At 40.3% G+C, this 25,765-nt stretch overlaps 1 protein-coding gene across 1 annotated transcript in view; it reads left to right on the top strand.

Annotated features, from left to right (window-relative positions):
* Nucleotides 1–25,765, top strand: part of rgs11 (regulator of G protein signaling 11) — a 67,569-nt gene that overhangs the window by 35,844 nt on the left and 5,960 nt on the right. The window contains exons 14-16 of the mRNA XM_064954207.1: nucleotides 1,291–1,378; nucleotides 10,134–10,272; nucleotides 10,529–10,611. Coding sequence (XP_064810279.1) covers nucleotides 1,291–1,378; nucleotides 10,134–10,272; nucleotides 10,529–10,611 — 310 coding nt within the window. The remainder of the gene's footprint in view (nucleotides 1–1,290; nucleotides 1,379–10,133; nucleotides 10,273–10,528; nucleotides 10,612–25,765) is intronic.

Here is a 25,765-nt window from a genome sequence, read left to right on the forward strand (position 1 = left end):
GATCTCTGTTCTGATGTCTGGAAGATATCTTCATCCAAACGGAGGTTAGTGATCTCTGTTCTGATGTCAGGACGATACTTCATCCAAACGGAGGTTAGTGATCTCTGTTCTGATGTCAGGACGACATCTTCATCCAAATGGAGGTTAGTGACACAGTTCTGATGTCAGGACGATATCTTCATCCAAACGGAGACACAGACATCTCTGTTCTGATGTCAGGACGATATCTTCACCACACGGAGGTTAGTGATCTCTGTTCTGATGTCAGGACATATCACATCCAAACGGAGGTTAGTGATCTCACACGATGTCAGGACGATATCTTCACCAAACGGAGGTTACACTGTTCTGATGTCAGGACGACATCTTCATCCAAACGGACAGTGATCTCTGTTCTGATGTCAGGACGACATCTTCATCCAACACGGAGGTTAGTGATCTCTGTTCTGATGTCAGGACAGATATCTTCATCCACACGGAGGTTAGTGACTCTGTTCTGATGTCAGGACGATATCTTCATCCAAACGGAGGTTAGTGATCTCTGTTCTGATGTCTGGAAGATATCTTCATCCACACGGAGCACACGATCTCTGTTCTGATGTCAGACGATATCTTCATCCAACGCACGGAGGTTAGTGATCTCTGTTCTGACGTCAGGACGACACTTCACACAACAGTGATCTCTGTTCTGATGTCAGGACGATATCTTCATCCAAACGGAGGTTAGTGATCTCTGTTCTGATGTCAGGACAGATATCTTCATCCAAACGGAGGTTAGTGATCTCTGTTCTGATGTCAGGACGATATCTTCATCCAACGGAGGTTAGTGATCTCTGTTCTGATGTCAGGAAGATATCTTCATCCAAACGGAGGTTAGTGATCTCTGTTCTGATGTCAGGACGATATCTTCATCCAAACGGAGGTTAGTGATCTCTGTTCTGATGTCAGGAAGATATCTTCATCCAAACGGAGGTTAGTGATCTCTGTTCTGATGTCAGGTATCTTCATCCAAACGGATGTTAGTGATCTCTGTTCTGATGATGGGTATCTTCATCCAACGGATGGTTAGTGATCTCTGTTCTGATGTCAGGACGATATCTTCATCCACGGAGTTATGATCTCTGTTCTGATGTCAGGAAGATATCTTCATCCACGGAGTGAAGTAGTGATCTCTGTTCTGATGTCAGGATGATATGTTAACAATGTGCTCTTCTCTGAGTCACGTGTGTGTGTGATGTGTGTGTGATGTGGTATTATGTGTGTGTGTGTGTGTGTGTGTGTGTCTTTCAGCGGAGAACCTGTGTTTTTGGGTGGCCTGTGAGGACCTGAGGCATGGAGAGAGCTCCAAGATCATCCTGAAAGTAGAGGAGGTTTACAAGTAGGTTTACACACACCCACAGACACAGACGCACACACACACACACATTATGACACACACATGTGGTACACACACACACAGTGACCCACATTATGACACAGACACATGTGGTACACATGACACACACACACACACACACACCCACACCCACAGACACAGACACAGACTGCACACGACACACACACACACACACACACACACACACACACACACACACAAGTGGTATTATGACTGAGTGATGTGACACAGACGTGATGTGGTATTATGACACACACAGACGTGGTACATGACTGACGCAGATGTGGTACACACACATGTGGTATTATGACTGAGTGATGTGGACACAGACTGAGTGATGTGCACATTATGACATGACAGTGACAGGTACTGAGTGATGTGGTATTATGACTGAGACATGTGGTATTATGACTGAGTGATGTGGTATTATGACTGATATTATGACTGTGATGTGGTACACCCACAGACACAGTGATGTGGTACTGAGTGATGTGGTATTATGACTGAGTGATGTGGTACTGAGTGATGTGGTACTGAGTGATGTGGTACATGCACTGAGTGATGTGGTATTATTACTGAGTGATGTGGTACACTGAGTGATGTGGTACACATGACTGAGTGATGTGGTATTATGACTGAGTGATGACACACTGAGTGATGTGGTATTATGACTGAGTGATGTGGTATTATGACTGAGTGATGTGGTACTATTACTGAGTGATGTGGTACTGAGTGATGTGGTATTATTACTGAGTGATGTGGTATTATGACTGAGTGATGTGGTATTATTACTGAGTGATGTGGTATTATTACTGAGTGATGTGGTATTATGACTGAGTGATGTGGTACTGAGTGATGTGGTATTATGACTGAGTGATGTGGTATTATGACTGAGTGATGTGGTATTATAACTGAGTGATGTGGTATTATGACTGAGTGATGTGGTATTATTACTGAGTGATGTGGTATTATGACTGAGTGATGTGGTACTGAGTGATGTGGTATTATGACTGAGTGATGTGGTACTGAGTGATGTGGTATTATGACTGAGTGATGTGGTATTATTACTGAGTGATGTGGTTATGACTGAGTGATGTGGTATTATGATGTGATGTGGTACTGAGTGATGTGGTATTATGACTGAGTGATGTGGTACTGAGTGATGTGGTATTATTACTGAGTGATGTGGTATTATGACTGAGTGATGTGGTATTATGACTGAGTGATGTGGTATTATGACTGAGTGATGTGGTACTGAGTGATGTGGTATTATGACTGAGTGATGTGGTATTATGACTGAGTGATGTGGTATTATGACTGAGTGATGTGGTATTATGACTGAGTGATGTGGTATTATGACTGAGTGATGTGGTATTATGACTGAGTGATGTGGTATTATGACTGAGTGATGTGGTACTGAGTGATGTGGTATTATGACTGAGTGATGTGGTATTATGACTGAGTGATGTGGTACTGAGTGATGTGGTATTATAACTGAGTGATGTGGTATTATGACTGAGTGATGTGGTATTATGACTGAGTGATGTGGTATTATGACTGAGTGATGTGGTATTATGACTGAGTGATGTGGTACTGAGTGATGTGGTATTATGACTGAGTGATGTGGTACTGAGTGATGTGGTATTATGACTGAGTGATGTGGTACTGAGTGATGTGGTATTATGAGTGATGTGGTATTATGACTGAGTGATGTGGTATTATGACTGAGTGATGTGGTACTGAGTGATGTGGTATTATGACTGAGTGATGTGGTATTATGACTGAGTGATGTGGTATTATTACTGAGTGATGTGGTATTATTACTGAGTGATGTGGTATTATGACTGAGTGATGTGGTATTATGACTGAGTGATGTGGTATTATGACTGAGTGATGTGGTACTGAGTGATGTGGTATTATGACTGAGTGATGTGGTATTATGACTGAGTGATGTGGTATTATGACTGAGTGATGTGGTATTATGACTGAGTGATGTGGTATTATGACTGAGTGATGTGGTACTGAGTGATGTGGTATTATGACTGAGTGATGTGGTACTATGACTGAGTGATGTGGTATTATGACTGAGTGATGTGGTACTGAGTGATGTGGTACTGAGTGATGTGGTATTATGACTGAGTGATGTGGTATTATGACTGAGTGATGTGGTACTGAGTGATGTGGTATTATGACTGAGTGATGTGGTATTATGACTGAGTGATGTGGTATGACTGTGATGTGGTACTATGACTGAGTGATGTGGTATTATGACTGAGTGATGTGGTATTATGACTGAGTGATGTGGTATTATGACTGAGTGATGTGGTACTGAGTGATGTGGTATTATGACTGAGTGATGTGGTATTATGACTGAGTGATGTGGTATTATGACTGAGTGATGTGGTATTATGACTGAGTGATGTGGTATTATGACTGAGTGATGTGGTACTGAGTGATGTGGTATTATGACTGAGTGATGTGGTACTGAGTGATGTGGTATTATGACTGAGTGATGTGGTATTATGACTGAGTGATGTGGTACTGAGTGATGTGGTATTATGACTGAGTGATGTGGTATTATGACTGAGTGATGTGGTATTATGACTGAGTGATGTGGTATTATGACTGAGTGATGTGGTATTATGACTGAGTGATGTGGTATGACTGAGTGATGTGGTATTATTACTGAGTGATGTGGTATTATGACTGAGTGATGTGGTATTATGACTGAGTGATGTGGTATTATGACTGAGTGATGTGGTATTATGACTGAGTGATGTGGTACTATTACTGAGTGATGTGGTATTATGACTGAGTGATGTGGTACTGAGTGATGTGGTATTATGACTGAGTGATGTGGTATTATGACTGAGTGATGTGGTATTATGACTGAGTGATGTGGTATTATGACTGAGTGATGTGGTACTGAGTGATGTGGTATTATTACTGAGTGATGTGGTATTATGACTGAGTGATGTGGTATTATGACTGAGTGATGTGGTATTATGACTGAGTGATGTGGTATTATGACTGAGTGATGTGGTACTGAGTGATGTGGTATTATGACTGAGTGATGTGGTACTGAGTGATGTGGTATTATGACTGAGTGATGTGGTATTATGACTGAGTGATGTGGTATTATGACTGAGTGATGTGGTATTATGACTGAGTGATGTGGTACTGAGTGATGTGGTATTATTACTGAGTGATGTGGTATTATGACTGAGTGATGTGGTATTATGACTGAGTGATGTGGTACTGAGTGATGTGGTATTATTACTGAGTGATGTGGTATTATGACTGAGTGATGTGGTATTATGACTGAGTGATGTGGTATTATGACTGAGTGATGTGGTACTGAGTGATGTGGTATTATTACTGAGTGATGTGGTATTATGACTGAGGGATGTGGTATTATGACTGAGTGATGTGGTATTATGACTGAGTGATGTGGTATTATGACTGAGTGATGTGGTACTGAGTGATGTGGTATTATGACTGAGTGATGTGGTACTGAGTGATGTGGTATTATGACTGAGTGATGTGCTACTGAGTGATGTGGTACTGAGTGATGTGGTACTGAGTGATGTGGTATTATGACTGAGTGATGTGGTATTGATGACTGAGTGATGTGGTATTATTACTGAGTGATGTGGTATTATGACTGAGTGATGTGGTATTATGACTGAGTGATGTGGTATTATGACTGAGTGATGTGGTACTGAGGGATGTGGTACTGAGAGATGTGGTATTATGACTGAGTGATGTGGTATTATGACTGAGTGATGTGGTATTATGACTGAGTGATGTGGTACTGAGTGATGTGGTATTATGACTGAGTGACGTGGTACTGAGTGATGTGGTATTATAACTGAGTGATGTGGTACTGAGTGATGTGGTATTATAACTGAGTGATGTGGTATTATGACTGATGATGTGTACTGAGTGATGTGGTATTATGACTGAGTGACGTGGTACTGAGTGATGTGGTATTATTACTGAGTGATGTGGTACTGAGTGATGTGGTATTATAACTGAGTGATGTGGTACTGAGTGATGTGGTATTATAACTGAGTGATGTGGTATTATGACTGTGATGTGGTATTATGACTGAGTGATGTGGTATGAGTGATGACTGAGTGATGTGGTACTGAGTGATGTGGTACTATGACTGAGTGATGTGGTACTGAGTGATGTGGTATTATGACTGAGTGATGTGGTACTGAGTGATGTGGTACTGAGTGATGTGGTACTGAGTGATGTGGTATTATGACTGAGTGATGTGGTATTATGACTGAGTGATGTGGTATTATGACTGAGTGATGTGGTACTGATGTGGTACTGAGTGATGTGGTATTATGACTGAGTGATGTGGTATTATGACTGAGTGATGTGGTATTATGACTGAGTGATGTGGTACTGAGTGATGTGGTATTATGACTGAGTGATTATGACTGAGTGATACTGAGTGATGTGGTATTATAACTGAGTGATGTGGTACTGAGTGATGTGGTATTATAACTGAGTGATGTGGTACTATTACTGAGTGATGTGGTATTATGACTGAGTGATGTGGTATTATTACTGAGTGATGTGGTATTATGACTGAGTGATGTGGTATTATTACTGAGTGATGTGGTATTATAACTGAGTGATGTGGTACTGAGTGATGTGGTATTATAACTGAGTGATGTGGTATTATTACTGAGTGATGTGGTATTATGACTGAGTGATGTGGTACTGAGTGATGTGGTACTGAGTATGGTACTGAGTGATGTGGTATTATGACTGAGTGATGTGGTACTGAGTGATGTGGTATTATGACTGAGTGATGTGGTACTGAGTGATGTGGTACTGAGTGATGTGGTACTGAGTGATGTGGTATGTGTCATTATGACTGAGTGATGTGGTATTATAACTGAGTGATGTGGTACTGAGTGATGATGGTATTATGACTGAGTGATGTGGTACTGACTGTGATGTGGTACTGAGTGATGTGGTACTGAGTGATGTGTTATTATGACTGAGTGATGTGGTATTATGACTGAGTGATGTGGTATTATGACTGAGTGATGTGGTACTGAGTGATGTGGTACTGAGTGATGTGGTACTGAGTGATGTGGTATTATGACTGAGTGATGTGGTATTATAACTGAGTGATGTGGTACTGAGTGATGTGGTACTGAGTGATGTGGTATTATGACTGAGTGATGTGGTACTGAGTGATGGTACTGAGTGATGTGGTATTATAACTGAGTGATGTGGTACTGAGTGATGTGGTATTATGACTGAGTGATGTGGTATTATGTGGTACTGAGTGATGTGGTATTATGACTGAGTGATGTGGTATTATCACTGAGTGATGTGGTACTGAGTGATGTGGTACTGAGTGATGTGGTACTGAGTGATGTGGTATTATCACTGAGTGATGTGGTATTATTACTGAGTGATGTGGTATTATGACTGAGTGATGTGGTATTATTACTGAGTGATGTGGTATTATGACTGAGTGATGTGGTATTGAGTGATGTGGTACTGAGTGATGTGGTATTATTACTGAGTGATGTGGTATTATGACTGAGTGATGTGGTACTGAGTGATGTGGTATTATGACTGAGTGATGTGGTATTATTACTGAGTGATGTGGTATTATGACTGAGTGATGTGGTATTATGACTGAGTGATGTGGTACTGAGTGATGTGGTATTATGACTGAGTGATGTGGCATTATGACTGAGTGATGTGGTATTATAACTGAGTGATGTGGTACTGAGTGATGTGGTACTGAGTGATGTGGTACTGAGTGATGTGGTATTATGACTGAGTGATGTGGTATTATGACTGAGTGATGTGGTATTATGACTGAGTGATGTGGTATTATTACTGAGTGATGTGGTATTATCACTGAGTGATGTGGTACTGAGGGATGTGGTATTATGACTGAGTGATGTGGTACTGAGTGATGTGGTACTGAGTGATGTGGTACTGAGTGATGTGGTATTATTACTGAGTGATGTGGTATTATGACTGAGTGATGTGGTATTATGACTGAGTGATGTGGTATTATGACTGAGTGATGTGGTATTATGACTGAGTGATGTGGTACTATGACTGAGTGATGTGGTATTATGACTGAGTGATGTGGTACTGAGTGATGTGGTATTATGAGTGATGTGGTACTGAGTGATGTGGTACTGAGTGATGTGGTATTATCACTGAGTGACGTGGTACTGAGGGATGTGGTATTATGACTGAGTGATGTGGTATTATGACTGAGTGATGTGGTATTATGACTGAGTGATGTGGTACTGAGTGACGTGGTACTGAGTGATGTGGTATTATTACTGAGTGATGTGCTACTGAGTGATGTGGTACTGAGTGATGTGGTATTATGACTGAGTGATGTGGTATTATTACTGAGTGATGTGGTATTATGACTGAGTGATGTGGTATTATGACTGAGTGATGTGGCATTATGACTGAGTGATGTGGTATTATTACTGAGTGATGTGGTATTATTACTGAGTGATGTGGTATTATGACTGAGTGATGTGGTATTATGACTGAGTGATGTGGCATTATGACTGAGTGATGTGGTATTATAACTGAGTGATGTGGTACTGAGTGATGTGGTACTGAGTGATGTGGTATTGATGATGTGGTGATGTGGTACTGAGTGATGTGGTATTATGACTGAGTGATGTGGTACTGAGTGATGTGGTACTGAGTGATGTGGTACTATGATTGATGTGGTATTATGACTGAGTGATGTGGTACTGAGTGATGTGGTACTGAGTGATGTGGTATTATGACTGAGTGATGTGGTATTATGACTGAGTGATGTGGTATTATGACTGAGTGATGTGGTATTATGACTGAGTGATGTGGTACTGATGACTGAGTGATGTGGTATTATGACTGAGTGATGTGGTACTGAGTGATGTGGTATTATGACTGAGTGATGTGGTACTGAGTGATGTGGTATTATGACTGAGTGATGTGGTATTATGATGAGTGATGTGGTATTATTACTGAGTGATGTTGTATTATGACTGAGTGATGTGGTACTATGACTGAGTGATGTGTCATTATGACTGAGTGATGTGGTACTGAGTGATGTGGTATTATGACTGAGTGATGTGGTATTATTACTGAGTGATGTGGTATTATGACTGAGTGATGTGGTATTATGACTGAGTGATGTGGTACTGAGTGATGTGGTACTGAGTGATGTGGTATTATGACTGAGTGATGTGGTATTATGACTGAGTGATGTGGTATTATGACTGAGTGATGTGGCATTATGACTGAGTGATGTGGTATTATGACTGAGTGATGTGGTACTATGACTGAGTGATGTGGTATTATGACTGAGTGATGTGGTATTATGACTGAGTGATGTGGTATTATAACTGAGTGATGTGGTACTGAGTGATGTGGCATTATGACTGAGTGATGTGGTATTATTACTGAGTGATGTGGTACTATGACTGAGTGATGTGGTATTATGACTGAGTGATGTGGTATTATGACTGAGTGATGTGGTATTATGACTGAGTGATGTGGTACTGAGTGATGTGGTATTATGACTGATGTGATACTGGTATGTGGTACTGAGTGATGTGGTATTATGACTGAGTGATGTGGTACTGAGTGATGTGGTATTATGACTGAGTGATATGGTACTGAGTGATGTGGTATTATGACTGAGTGATGTGGTACTGAGTGATGTGGTACTGAGTGATATGGTACTGAGTGATGTTGTATTATGACTGAGTGATGTGGTACTGAGTGATGTGGTATTATGACTGAGTGATGTGGTATTATGACTGAGTGATGTGGTACTGAGTGATGTGGTATTATGACTGAGTGATGTGGTATTATTACTGAGTGATGTGGTACTATTACTGAGTGATGTGGTACTGAGTGATGTGGTATTATGACTGAGTGATGTGGTACTGAGTGATGTGGTATTATGACTGAGTGATGTGGTACTGAGTGATGTGGTACTGAGTGATGTGGTATTATGACTGAGTGATGTGGTATTATGACTGAGTGATGTGGTACTGAGTGATGTGGTACTGAGTGATGTGGTACTGAGTGATGTGGTACTGAGTGATGTGGTATTATGACTGAGTGATGTGGTACTGAGTGATGTGGTACTGACTTAGTGATGTGGTACTATGACTGAGTGATGTGGTACTGTGATCTGATATGTGGTATTATGACTGAGTGATGTGGTATTATTACTGAGTGATGTGGTACTGAGTGATGTGGTACTGAGTGATGTGGTACTGAGTGATGTGGTATTATGACTGAGTGATGTGGTACTGAGTGATGTGGTATTATGACTGAGTGATGTGGTATTATGACTGAGTGATGTGGTATTATTACTGAGTGATGTGGTACTGAGTGATGTGGTATTACTGAGTGATGTGGTATGAGAGATGTGGTACTGTGATGTGGTATTATGACTGAGTGATGTGGTACTGAGTGATGTGGTACTGAGTGATGTGGTACTGAGTGATGTGGTACTGAGTGATGTGGTACTGAGTGATGTGGTACTGAGTGATGTGGTATTATTACTGAGTGATGTGGTATTATGACTGAGTTATGTGGTACTGAGTGATGTGGTACTGAGTGAATTGGTACCATGACTTAGTGATGTGGTACTATGACTGAGTTATGTGGTACTGTGATCTGAGTATGTGGTATTATGATCTGTGTGTGTGTGTAGGAACTTTCTGGCCCCTGGGGCAGCTCGCTGGGTGAACATCGATAGTAAGACCATGGAGAGAACACTGGAGGGAATCAAACGACCTCATCGCTTCATTATGGACGACGCCCAGATGCACATCTACTTCCTCATGAAGAAGGTAACCCATGACCTCAAACACCTGAACCCTGACCTCTAACCCCTGAACGGTAAACCGTAACCTCTCTAGTACACCTACCCCAGGTATCTGACCTCTAACCTCTTGTACTCCTATCCCAGGTATCTAACCTCTAACCTCTAGTACTCCTACCCCAGGAATCTAACCTCTAACCTCTAGTACTCCTACCCCAGGAATCTAACCTCTAACCTCTAGGACTCCTACCCTAGGTATCTAACCTCTAACCTCTGACTTCTAGGACTCCTACCCCAGGTATCTGAAGTCTGAGCTGTATAAGAACATGCTGGCCAAAGCCATCGTTCCCCAGGAGACCAAGAAGAGGTACTCAGGAAATTTTACATTACAATATATACTACAATGTATAATCCTCAATATACTACAACACAATATATACTCCTCAAAATACTACATTACAATATATACTTCTCAATATACTACATTACAATAGATATTCCTCAATATATTACATTACAATATTTACTCCTCAATATACTACATTGCTATATATACCCTTCAATATACTACATTAAAGTATATACTTCTCAATATACTACATTACAATATAGACTCCTCAATATACTACATTACAATTTATAATCCTCAATATACTACATTACAATATATACTTCTCAATATACTACATTACAATTTATAGTCCTCAATATACTACATTACAATATATATTCCTCAATATACTACATTACAATATATACTTCTCAATATACTACATTACAATATATTCTCCTCAATATACTTTATTAAAATGTATACTCCTCAATATACTACAATATATACTCCTCAATATACTACATTAAAATATGTACTTCTCAATATACTACATTACAATATAGACTCCTCAAAATACTACATTACCGTATATACTCTCCGATACAACCTCCCGAATAAACTATATTACAATATATACACCTCATTATACATGTCAAATATGGCCAATATAACACAGCTAAGGGCTGTGTCCAGGCACTCCGTGTTTCATAAGAACATCCCTTAGCTGTGGTATATTGGCCATATACCACACATCCTTGGGCCTTAGTGCTTAAATATATACTCCCCAATATACTACATTACAATGTACAGTGCATTTGGAAAGTAGTCAGACCCCTTGCCTTTTTCCACATTTTGTTAGGTTAGAGCCTTATTCTAAAATTGATTCAACTGTTTTTTTCCTCATCAATCTACAAACAATACGCCATAATAAAAAGGCAGCTGATGCTTAAAGTTAGTGAGGGAGATATGGGTCTCCAGCTTTAGTGGAGATTTTTGTTTTTTAAAGATTTTTAATTCATTCCAGTCATTGACAGCAGAGAACTGGAAGGAAAGGCGACCAAATGAGGAATTGGCTTTGGGGATGACCAGTGAAATATTCCTGCTGGAGCACATGCAATGGGTGGGTGTTGCTATGGTGACCAGTGAGCTGAGATAAGGCAGGGCTTTACCTAGCAAAAACTTATAGATGACCTGGAGTCAGTGGGTTTGGCAACGAAAATGAAGGGCCAGCCAACGAGAGCATGCAGGTCGCAATGGTGGGTAGTATATGGGGCATTGGTGACAAAACGGATAGCACTGTGATAGACTGCATCCAATTTGCTGAGTAGAGTGTTGGAGACTGTTTTGTAAATGACATCGCCGAAGTCAAAGATCAGCAGGATAGTCAATTTTACTAGGGTTTGTTTGGCAGCATGAGTGAAGGATGCTTTGTTGCGAAATAGGAAGCCGATTCTAGATTTAATTTTGGATTGGAGATGCTTAATATGAGTCTGGAAGGAGAGTTTACAGCCTAACCAGACACCTAGGTATTTGCTGTTGTTCACATTTTCTAGGTCAGAACCGTACAGAGCGATGCTAGACGGGCGTTCAGGTGCGGGCAGCGATCAGTTGAAGAGCATGCATTTAGTTTTACTTGCATATAAGAGTAGTTGGAGGCCACGGAAGGAGATTTGTATGGCATTGAAGCTCATCTAGAAGTTAGGCAACACGGTGTCCAAAGAAATGCAGGAAGTATACAGAATGGTGTCGTCTGAGAAATGGGGAGGCTTGGGCAAGATGCTGTGGGGGGTGCGGAACTGTTGACTATGGTAGCGATGAAAAGCATGGCCAGCCGTAGAAAAATGCTTATTGATATTCTAAATTATCATGGATTTATCGGTGGTGACAGTGTTTCCTATCCTCAGTTCAGTGGGCAGCTGGGAGGAGGTCCTCTTATTCTCCATGGACTTTACAGTGTCCCAGAACTTTTTCGAGTTTGTGCTACAGGATGCAAATTTCTGTTTGAAAAAGCTAGCCTTTGCCTACCTAACTGCCTGGGTATATTGGTTGCTAACTTCCCTGAACAGTTGCATATCGCGGGGACTATTCAATGCTACTGTTGGAAAGAGGTCATTATTCTTCCAGGATACCCTGGCCGATTAGAAAGGCCCTGCTCGCTGAAGTGTTTTAGGGAGCGCTTGACAGTGATGAGGGGTGGTCGTTTGACTGCAGACCCATTACAGACGCAGGCTATACTTATTTTCCACCATAATTTGCAAATAAATTCATAAAAAATCCTACAATGTGATATTCTGGATTTTTTTCCCTCATTTTGTCTGTCATAGTTGAAGTGTACCTATGATGAAAATTACAGGCCTCTCATATTTTTAAGTGGGAGAAGTTGCACAATTGGTGGCTGACTAAATACTTTTTGCCCCACTGTATATAGACAGGTAAATTGACTTTACCACAGGTGGACTGTAATCAAGTAGTAGAAACATCTCAAGGATGATCATTGGAAACAGGATGCACCTGAGTTTAATTTTCAGTCTCACAGCAAAGGATCTGAATACTTATGTAAATATAACAGTTATTGTGATGAGGTATGACAGTTATTATGATGAGGTATGGCAGTTATTATGATGAGGTATGGCAGTTATTATGATGAGCTATGACAGTTATTATGATGAGGTATGGCAGTTATTATGATGAGGTATGACAGTTATTATGATGAGGTATGACAGTTATTATGATGAACTATGACAGTTATTATGATGAGGTATGACAGTTATTATGATGAGGTGTGACAGTTATTGTGATGAGGTATGACAGTTATTATGATGAACTATGACAGTTATTATGATGAGGTATGACAGTTATTATGATGAGGTATGACAGTTATTATGATGAGGTATGACAGTTATTATGATGAGGTATGACAGTTATTATGATGAGGTATGATAGTTATTATGATGAGGTATGACAGTTATTATGATGAGGTATGACAGTTATTATGATGAGGTATGACAGTTATTATGATGAGGTATGACAGTTATTATGATGAGGTATGGCAGTTATTATGATGAGGTATGACAGTTATTATGATGAGGTATGACAGTTATTGTGATGAGATATGTCAGTTATTGTGATGAGATATGGCAGTTATTATGATGAGGTATGACAGATATTATGATGAGATATGACAGTTATTGTGATGAGATATGACAGTTATTGTGATGAGATATGACAGTTATTGTGATGAGATATGGCAGTTATTATGATGAGGTATGGCAGGTATTATGATGAGATATGACAGTTATTGTGATGAGATATGACAGTTATTGTGATGAGGTATGACAGTTATTATGATGAGGTATGGCAGGTATTATGATGAGGTATGACAGTTATTATGATGAATACTTATGTGAATATAACAGTTATTATGATGAGGTATGACAGTTATTATGATGAATACTTATGTAAATATAACAGTTATTATGATGAGGTATGACAGTTATTGTGATGAGGTATGACAGTTATTATGATGAGGTATGACAGTTATTGTGATGAGGTATGACAGTTATTATGATGAGGTATGACAGTTATTATGATGAGCTATGACAGTTATTATGATGAGGTATGGCAGTTATTATGATGAGGTATAGCAGTTATTATGATGAGGTATGACAGTTATTGTGATGAGGTATGACAGTTATTATGATGAGGTATGACAGTTATTATGATGAGGTATGACAGTTATTATGATGAGGTATGGCAGTTATTATGATGAGGTATGGCAGTTATTATGATGAGGTATGACAGGTATTATGATGAGATATGACAGTTATTATGATGAATACTTATGTAAATAAGGTATTTCTGTTGTTTCAACAATAACCAAATATTCTCAAAGCCTGTTTTCACTTTGTGGGTACTGTGTAAATTGCTGAGGATTGTTTTAAAATTAATCCATTTTGGAATGAGACTGTAATGTAACATTGTGTTGCTGAGGATTGTTTTTAAATTTAATCTGTAATGTAACAAAGTGTGGAAAAAGTCAATGCGTCCGAATGCACTCAATATATACTACACTGCAATATATACTCCTGAATATATATTCAATATATACTACACTGCAATATATACTCCTGAATATATACTCAATATATACTACACTGCAATATATACTCCTGAATATATACTCAATATATACTACACTGCAATATATACTCCTGAATATATACTCAATATATACTACACTGCAATATATACTCCTGAATATATACTCAATATATACTACACTGCAATATATATACTCAATATATACTCCTGAATATATACTCAATATATACTCCTGAATATATACTCAATATATACTACCCTGCAATATATACTCCTGAATATACTACACTGCAATATTTACTCCTGAATATATACTCAATATATACTACACTGCAATATATACTCAATATATACTACACTGCAATATATACTCCTGAATATATACTCAATATATACTACACTGCAATATATACTCCTGAATATACTACACTGCAATATTTACTCCTGAATATATACTCAATATATACTCCTGAATATATAGTCAATATATACTACACTGCAATATATACTCCTGAATATATACTCAATATAAACTACACTGCAATATTTACTCCTGAATATATCCTCAATATATACTCCTGAATATATACTCAATATATACTACACTGCATTATATACTCCCGAATATATACTCAATATATACTACACTGCAATATATACTCAATATATACTACACTGCAATATATACTCCTGAATATATACTCAATATATACTACACTGCAATATATACTCCTGAATATACTACACTGCAATATTTACTCCTGAATATATACTCAATATATACTCCTGAATATATAGTCAATATAAACTACACTGCAATATATACTCCTGAATATATAGTCAATATATACTACACTGCAATATATACTCATGGATATATAGTCAATATATACTACACTGCAATATATACTCCTGAATATATACTCAATATATACTCCTGAATATATACTCAATATATACTCCTGAATATATACTCAATATATACTCCTGCATATATAGTCAATATATACTACACTGCAATATATACTCCTGAATATATACTCAATATATACTACACTGCAATATATACTCATGGATATATAGTCAATATATACTACACTGCAATATATACTCCTGAATATATACTCAATATATACTCCTGGATATATAGTCAATATATACTACACTGCAATATATACTCCTGAATATATACTCAATATATACTACACTGCAATATATACTCATGGATATATAGTCAATATATACTACACTGCAATATATACTCAATATATACTACACTGCAATATTTACTCCTGAATATATACTCAATATATACTACACTGCAATATATACTCCTGAATATATACTCAATATATACTACACTGCAATATATACTCCTGAATATACTACACTGCAATATTTACTCCTGAATATATACTCAATATATACTCCTGAATATATAGTCAATATATACTACACTGCAATATATACTCCTGAATATATACTCAATATAAACTACACTGCAATATATACTCCTGAATATATAGTCAATATATACTACACTGCAATATATACTCAATATATACTCCTGAATATATACTCAATATATACTACACTGCAATATATACTCATGGATATATAGTCAATATATACTCCTGAATATATACTCAATATATACTCCTGAATATATACTCACTATATACTCCTGAATATATACTCAATATAAACTACACTGCAATATATACTCCTGAATATATATTCAATATATACTCAAGAATATATAGTCAATATATACTCCTGAATATATATTCAATATATACTCAATTACAATATATACTCAATAATATATAGTCAATATACACTCCTGAATATATATTCAATATATACTCAGTTACAATATATACTCCTGGATATATAGTCAATATATACTACACTGCAATATATACTCCTGAATATATACTCAATATATACTACACTGCAATATATACTCCTGAATATATATTCAATATATACTACACCGCAATATATACTCCTGGATATATAGTCAATATATACTCCTGAATATATATTCAATATATACTCAATTACAATATATAGTTTGAGTTTGAGTATATTTTTATTTTTACAGGGACAGTGCACATTAATCAGCGTTTCAGTAAAAGTGCCGGTTTTAGCCAGCCGGCTAATTTTCAACCGCAGTCCCTGGGCAGGTTATTAAAAACAATTACAATATAGACAATAGCAACATAGAACAAGCAAGACATAGCAACATAGGACAAGCAAGACATAGCATACAGACAGAGCAACATAGGACAAGCAAGACGTAGCATACAGCATATACTCCTGGATATTGTCACGATCGTCGTATGAAGCGGACCAAAATGCAGCGTGGTATGTGATCATTATGATTTTTTTAATAAAAGAAAGCACTGATTACTGAATACAAACTACACAAAACAATAAACGAAATAACGACCGTGAAGCTATAATGAGAACTGTGCTGACACAAGCAACTAACATAGACAATCACCCACAAACAAACAGTGTAACCCAGGCTACCTAAGTATGATTCTCAATCAGAGACAACTAATCACACCTGCCTCTGATTAAGAACCATACGAGGCCGAAACATAGAAACCCCCAAAATCATAGAAAAACAAACATAGACTGCCCACCCCAACTCACGCCCTGACCACACTAGATAATGACAAAACAAAGGAAATAAAGGTCAGAACGTGACAGATATATAGTTAATATATACTCAATCACAATATATAATCATCAAATATATACTCCTGAATATATATTCAATATATACTCAATTACAATTTATACAACTCAAAATATACTCAATAAATATTAAGTATATACTCTTCAAATATATACTCCTCAATATAAACTCTGCAATATACTACAATATAATATATACTCCTCAAGATATGATGCATTACAATAAATACACTCGTAAATATATATATATAACATTACAATATACAGTGTGTGTACAAAACATTAGGAACACCTGCATTTTCCCTGACACAGACTGAGCAGGTGAATCCAGGTGAAAGCTGAAACAGAATGACCAGGTGAATCAAGGGGAAAGTTGGACTCACCTGGTCAGGGTCTACATAAAGCTGTTAGGGCCTACATAAAGCTGTCAGGGCCTACATAAAGCTGTCAGGGCCTACATAAAGCTGCTAGTGCCTACATAAAGCTGTCTTATCCAGAGCGACTTACAAATTGGTGAATTCACCTTCTGACATCCAGTGGAACAGCCACTTTACAATAGTGCATCTAAATCATTAAGGGGGGGGGGTGGTGAGAAGGATTACTTATCCTATCCTAGGTATTCCTTGAAGGGTGGGGTTTCAGGTGTCTCCGGAAGGTGGTGATTGACTCCGCTGTCCTGGCGTCGTGAGGGAGTTTGTTCCACCATTGGGGGGCCAGAGCAGCGAACAGTTTTGACTGGGCTGAGCGGGAACTGTACTTCCTCAATGGTAGGGAGGCGATTAAAAGGCCAGAGGTGGATGAACGCAGTGCCCTAGCTTGGGTGTAGGGCCTGATCAGAGCCTGGAGGTAAGCGGTGCCGTAAAGCTGTCAGGGCCTACATAAAGACATTAGGGCCTACATAAAGCTGTTAGGGCCTACATAAAGCTGTTGGGGCCTACATAAAGCTGTTAGGGCCTACATAAAGCTGTTAGGGACTACATAAAGCTGTTAGGGCCTACATAAAGCTGGTAGGGGTCCTACATAAAGCTGGCAGGGGTCCTACATAAAGCTGTTAGGGCCTACATAAAGCTGTTAGGGCCGACATAAAGCTGTTAGGGTCTACATAAAGCTGTTAGGGACTACATAAAGATGTTAGGGCCTACATAAAGCTGTTAGGGCCTATATAAAGCTGTTGGGGCCTACATAAAGCTGTTAGGGCCTACATAAAGCTGTTAGGAACTACATAAAGCTGTTAGGGTCTACATAAAGCTGTCAGGGCCTACATAAAGCTGTCAAGGCCTACATAAAGTTGTTAGGGACTACATAAAGCTGTTAGGTTCTACATAAAGCTGTTAGGGCCTACATAAAGCTTCCAGGGCCTACATAAAGCTGTCAGGGCCTACATAAAGCTGTTAGGGACTACATAAAGCTGTTAGGGCCTACATAAAGCTGGTAGGGGTCCTACATAAAGCTGGCAGGGGTCCTACATAAAGCTGTTAGGGCCTACATAAAGCTGTTAGGGCCGACATAAAGCTGTTAGGGTCTACATAAAGCTGTTAGGGCCGACATAAAGCTGTTGGGGCCTACATAAAGCAGTCTGGGCCTACATATAGCTACATAATGCTGTTAGGGCCTACATAAAGCTGTTAGGGCCTACATAAAGCTGTTGGGGCCTACATAAAGCTGGCAGGGGTCCTACATAAAGCTGTTAGGGCCTACATAAAGCTGTTAGGGCCTACATATAGCTACATAATGCTGTTAGGAACTACATAAAGCTGTTAGGGTCTACATAAAGCTGTCAGGGCCTACATAAAGCTGTCAGGGCCTACATAAAGTTGTTAGGGACTACATAAAGCTGTTAGGGCCTACATAAAGCTGTTAGGGCCGACACAAAGCTGTCAGGGCCTACATAAAGCTGTCAGGGCCTACATATAGCTACATAATGCTGTTAGGAACTACATAAAGCTGTTAGGGTCTACATAAAGCTGTCAGGGCCTACATAAAGCTGTCAGGGCCTACATAAAGTTGTTAGGGACTACATAAAGCTGTTAGGGCCTATATAAAGCATTAGGGCCTAATTAAAGCTGTTAGGGCCCACATAAAGATGTTAGGGCCTACATAAATCTGTTAGGGCCTATATAAAGCTGTTAGGGCCCACATAAAGATGTTAGGGCCTACATCCAATTTGTAAGTCGCTCTGGATAAGAGCGTCTGCTAAATGACTTAAATGTAATGTAAATGATAAAGCTGTTAGGGCCTACATAAAGCAGGTAGGGCCTAATTAAAGCTGTTAGGGCCCACATAAAGATGTTAGGGACTACATAAAGCTGTTAGTGCCTACATAAAGCAGTTAGGGCCTACATAAAGCTGTTAGGGCCAACATAAAGCTGTCAGGGCCTACATAAAGCTGTTAGGGCCTACAAAAAGCTGTTATTGCCTACAAAAAGCTGTTAGGGCCTACATAAACCAGTCAGTGACTACATAAAGCTGTCAGGGCCTACATAAGAATGTCAGGGCCTACATAAAGCTGTCAGGGCTTACACAAAGCTGTCAGGGCCTAAATACGGCTGTTATGGCCTACATAAAACTGGCAGGGGTCCTACATAAAGCAGTTAGGGCCTACATAAAGCTGTTAGGGCCGCCATAAAGCTGTTAGGGTCTACATAAAGCTGTTAGGGCCTACATAAAGCAGTCCGGGCCTACATAAGAATGTCAGGGCCTACATAAAGCTGTCAGGGCTTACACAAAGCTGTCAGGGCCTACATAAGGCTGTTAGAGCCTACATAAAGCTGTTAGGTTCTACATAAAGCTGTTAGGGTCTACATAAAGCTGTTAGGGCCCACATAAAGATGTTAGGGCCCACATAAAGATGTTAGGGCCTACATAAAGCTGTTAGGGCCTATATAAAGCTGTTGGGGCCTACATAAAGCTGTTAGGGCCTACATAAAGCTGTTAGGAACTACATAAAGCTGTTAGGAACTACATAAAGCTGTTAGGGTCTACATAAAGCTGTCAGGGCCTACATAAAGCTGTCAGGGCCTACATAAAGTTGTTAGGGACTACATAAAGCTGTTAGGGCCTACATAAAGCAGTTAGGGCCTAATTAAAGCTGTTAGGGCCCACATAAAGCTACATGAAGCTTAGGGCCTACATAAAGCTGTTAGGGCCTATATAAAGCTGTTGGGGCCTACATAAAGCTGTTAGGGCCTACATAAAGCTGTTAGGAACTACATAAAGCTGTTAGGGTCTACATAAAGCTGTCAGGGCCTACATAAAGCTGTCAGGGCCTACATAAAGTTGTTAGGGACTACATAAAGCTGTTAGGTTCTACATAAAGCTGTTAGGGCCTACATAAAGCTGCCAGGGCCTACATAAAGCTGTCAGGGCCTACATAAAGCTGTTAGGGACTACATAAAGCTGTTAGGGACTACATAAAGCTGTTAGGGCCTACATAAAGCTGTTAGGGCCGACATAAAGCTGTTATGGCCTACATAAAGCTGTTAGGGCCGACATAAAGCTGTTGGGGCCTACATAAAGCAGTCTGGGCCTACATATAGCTAATAATGCTGTTAGGGCCTACATAAAGCTGTTAGGGCCTACATAAAGCTGTTGGGGCCTACATAAAGCTGGCAGGGGTCCTACATAAAGCTGTTAGGGCCTACATAAAGCTGTTAGGGCCGACACAAAGCTGTCAGGGCCTACATAAAGCTGTCAGGGCCTACATAAAGTTGTTAGGGACTACATAAAGCTGTTAGGGCCTGCATAAAGCAGTTAGGGCCTAATAAAGCTGTTAGGGCCCACATAAAGCTGTTAGGGCCTACATAAATCTGTTAGGGCCTATATAAAGCTGTTGGGCCCACATAAAGTTGTTAGGGCCTACATAAAGCTGTTAGGGCCTACATAAAGCAGTTAGGGCCTAATTAAAGCTGTTAGGGCCCACATAAAGATGTTAGGGACTACATAAAGCTGTTAGGGCCTACATAAAGCAGTTAGGGCCTACATAAAGCTGTTAGGGCCAACATAAAGCTGTCAGGGCCTACATAAAGCTGTCAGGGCCTACATAAAGCTGTTAGGGCCTACAAAAAGCTGTTAGGGCCTACATAAACCAGTCAGTGACTACATAAAGCTGTCAGGGCCTACATAAGAATGTCAGGGCCTACATAAAGCTGTCAGGGCTTACACAAAGCTGTCAGGGCCTAAATACGGCTGTTATGGCCTACATAAAACTGGCAGGGCCTACATAAAGCTGTTAGGGCCGCCATAAAGCTGTTAGGGTCTACATAAAGCTGTTAGGGCCTACATAAACCAGTCCGGGCCTACATATAGCTACATTATGCCTTTAGGGCCTACATAAAGCTGTCAGGGCATACATAAAGCTACATGAAGCTGTTAGGGCCTACATAAAGCTGTCAGGGCCTACATAAGAATGTCAGGGCCTACATAAAGCTGTCAGGGCTTACACAAAGCTGTCAGGGCCTACATAAGGCTGTTAGGACCTACATAAAGCTGTTAGGTTCTACATAAAGCTGTTAGGGTCTACATAAAGCTGTTAGGGCCCACATAAAGATGTTAGGGCCTACATAAAGCTGTTAGGGCCCACATAAAGTTGTTAGGGACTACATAAAGCTGTTAGGGCCTACATAAAGCAGTTAGGGCCTACATAAAGCTGTTAGGGCCCATATAAAGATGTTAGGGCCTACATAAAGCTGTTAGGGCCTATATAAAGCTGTTGGGGCCTATATAAAGCTGTTAGGGCCTACATAAAGCTGTTAGGAACTACATAAAGCTGTTAGGAACTACATAAAGCTGTTAGGAACTACATAAAGCTGTTAGGGTCTACATAAAGCTGTCAGGGCCTACATAAAGCTGTCAGGGCCTACATAAAGTTGTTAGGGACTACATAAAGCTGTTAGGGCCTACATAAAGCAGTTAGGGCCTAATTAAAGCTGTTAGGGCCCACATAAAGATGGTAGGGCCTACATAAATCTGTTAGGGCCTATATAAAGCTGTTAGGGCCCACATAAAGATGGTAGGGCCTACATAAAGCTGTTAGGGCCTACATAAAGCAGTTAGGGCCTAATTAAAGCTGTTAGGGCCCACATAAAGATGTTAGGGACTACATAAAGCTGTTAGGGCCTACATAAAGCAGTTAGGGCCTACATAAAGCAGTTAGGGCCTAATTAAAGCTGTTAGGGCCCACATAAAGATGTTAGGGACTACATAAAGCTGTTAGGGCCTACATAAAGCAGTTAGGGCCTACATAAAGCTGTTAGGGCCTATATAAAGCTGTTGGGGCCTACATAAAGCTGTTAGGGCCTACATAAAGCTGTTAGGAACTACATAAAGCTGTTAGGGCCTACATAAAGCTGCCAGGGCCTACATAAAGCTGTCAGGGCCTACATAAAGCTGTTAGGGACTACATAAAGCTGTTAGGGCCTACATAAAGCTGGCAGGGGTCCTACATAAAGCTGGCAGGGGTCCTACATAAAGCTGTTAGGGCCTACATAAAGCTGTTAGGGCCGACATAAAGCTGTTAGGGCCTACATAAAGCTGTTAGGGCCGACATAAAGCTGTTGGGGCCTACATAAAGCTGTTGGGGCCTACATAAAGCTGGCAGGGGTCCTACATAAAGCTGTTAGGGCCTACATAAAGCTGTTAGGGCCGACATAAAGCTGTTAGGGCCTACATAAAGCTGTTAGGGCCGACATAAAGCTGTTGGGGCCTACATAAAGCAGTCTGGGCCTACATATAGCTACATAATGCTGTTAGGGCCTACATAAAGCTGTTAGGGCCTACATAAAGCTGTTGGGGCCTACATAAAGCAGTCTGGGCCTACATATAGCTACATAATGCTGTTAGGGCCTACATAAAGCTGTTAGGGCCTACATAAAGCTGTTAGGGCCCACATAAAACTGTTAGGGACTACATAAAGCTGTTAGGGCCTACATAAAGCTGGCAGGGGTCCTACATAAAGCTGTTAGGGCTCACATAAAGCTGTTAGGGCCTACATAAAGCTGTTAGGGCCTACATAAAGCTGTTAGGGCCTATATAAAGCTGTTGGGGCCTACATAAAGCTGTTAGGGCCTACATAAAGCTGTTAGGAACTACATAAAGCTGTTAGGGTCTACATAAAGCTGTCAGGTTCTACATAAAGCTGTCAGGGCCTACATAAAGTTGTTAGGGACTACATAAAGCTGTTAGGTTCTACATAAAGCTGTTAGGGCCTACATAAAGCTGCCATGGCCTACATAAAGCTGTCAGGGCCTACATAAAGCTGTTAGGGACTACATAAAGCTGTTAGGGCCTACATAAAGCTGGCAGGGGTCCTACATAAAGCTGGCAGGGGTCCTACATAAAGCTGTTAGGGCCTACATAAAGCTGTTAGGGCCGACATAAAGCTGTTAGGGCCTACATAAAGCTGTTAGGGCCGACATAAAGCTGTTGGGGCCTACATAAAGCAGTCTGGGCCTACATATAGCTACATAATGCTGTTAGGGCCTACATAAAGCTGTTAGGGCCTACATAAAGCTGTTGGGGCCTACATAAAGCTGGCAGGGGTCCTACATAAAGCTGTTAGGGCCTACATAAAGCTGTTAGGGCCGACATAAAGCTGTTAGGGCCTACATAAAGCTGTTAGGGCCGACATAAAGCTGTTGGGGCCTACATAAAGCAGTCTGGGCCTACATATAGCTACATAATGCTGTTAGGGCCTACATAAAGCTGTTAGGGCCTACATAAAGCTGTTGGGGCCTACATAAAGCTGTTAGGGCCTACATAAAGCTGTTAGGAACTACATAAAGCTGTTAGGGTCTACATAAAGCTGTCAGGTTCTACATAAAGCTGTCAGGGCCTACATAAAGTTGTTAGGGACTACATAAAGCTGTTAGGTTCTACATAAAGCTGTTAGGGCCTACATAAAGCTGCCATGGCCTACATAAAGCTGTCAGGGCCTACATAAAGCTGTTAGGGACTACATAAAGCTGTTAGGGCCTACATAAAGCTGGCAGGGTCAAAGCTGTTAGGGGTCCTACATAAAGCTGTTAGGGGTCCTACATAAAGCTGTTAGGGCCTACATAAAGCTGTTAGGGCCGACATAAAGCTGTTAGGGTCCTACATAAAGCTGTTAGGGCCTACATAAAGCTGTTGGGGCCTACATAAAGCAGTCTGGGCCTACATATAGCTACATAATGCTGTTAGGGCCTACATAAAGCTGTTAGGGCCTACATAAAGCTGTTGGGGCCTACATAAAGCTGTCAGGGGTCCTACATAAAGCTGTTAGGGCCTACATAAAGCTGTTAGGGCCTACATAAAGCTGTTAGGGCCTACATAAAGCTGTTAGGGCCGACATAAAGCTGTTGGGGCCTACATAAAGCAGTCTGGGCCTACATATAGCTACATAATGCTGTTAGGGCCTACATAAAGCTGTTAGGGCCTACATAAAGCTGTTGGGGCCTACATAAAGCAGTCTGGGCCTACATATAGCTACATAATGCTGTTAGGGCCTACATAAAGCTGTTAGGGCCTACATAAAGCTGTTGGGGCCTACATAAAGCAGTCTGGGCCTACATATAGCTACATAATGCTGTTAGGGCCTACATAAAGCTGTTAGGGCCTACATAAAGCTGTTAGGGCCCACATAAAGCTGTTAGGGCCCACATAAAGCTGTTAGGGCCTACATAAAGCTGGCAGGGGTCCTACATAAAGCTGTTAGGGCCTACATAAAGCTGTTAGGGCCGACATAAAGCTGTTAGGGCCTACATAAAGCTGTTGGGGCCTACATAAAGCAGTCTGGGCCTACATATAGCTACATAATGCTGTTAGGGCCTACATAAAGCTGTCAGGGCATACATAAAGCTACATGAAGCTGTTAGGGCCTACATAAAGCTGTCAGGGCCTACATAAAGCTGTCAGGGCCTACATAAGGCTGTTAGGGCCTACATAAAGCTGTTAGGGCCTACATAAAGCTGTTAGGGCCTACATAAAGCTGTTAGGGCCTACATAAAGCTGTCAGGGCCTACATAAGGCTGTTAGGGCCTACATAAAGCTGTCAGGGCCTACAAAAAGCTGTCAGGGCCTAGATAAAGCTGTCAGGGGTCTTACATAAAGCTGTTAGGGGTCCTACATAAAGCTGTCAGGGGTCCTACTTAAAGCTGTCAGGGGTCCTACATAAAGCTGTTAGGGCCTACATAAAGCTGTCCGGGCCTACATATAGCTACATAAAGCTGTCAGGGCCTACATAAAGCTGTCAGGGCCTACATAAAGCTGTTAGGGCCTACATAAAACTGTTAGGTTCTACATAAAGCTGTTAGGGCCTACATAAAACTGTCAGGGCCTACATAATGCTGTCAGGGCCTACATAAAGCTGTTAGGGCCTACATAAAGCTGTTAGGGCCTACAT

Source organism: Oncorhynchus masou, chromosome 5 (assembly GCF_036934945.1).
Source record: "Oncorhynchus masou masou isolate Uvic2021 chromosome 5, UVic_Omas_1.1, whole genome shotgun sequence".
Classification (NCBI taxonomy): Eukaryota; Metazoa; Chordata; class Actinopteri; order Salmoniformes; family Salmonidae; genus Oncorhynchus; species Oncorhynchus masou.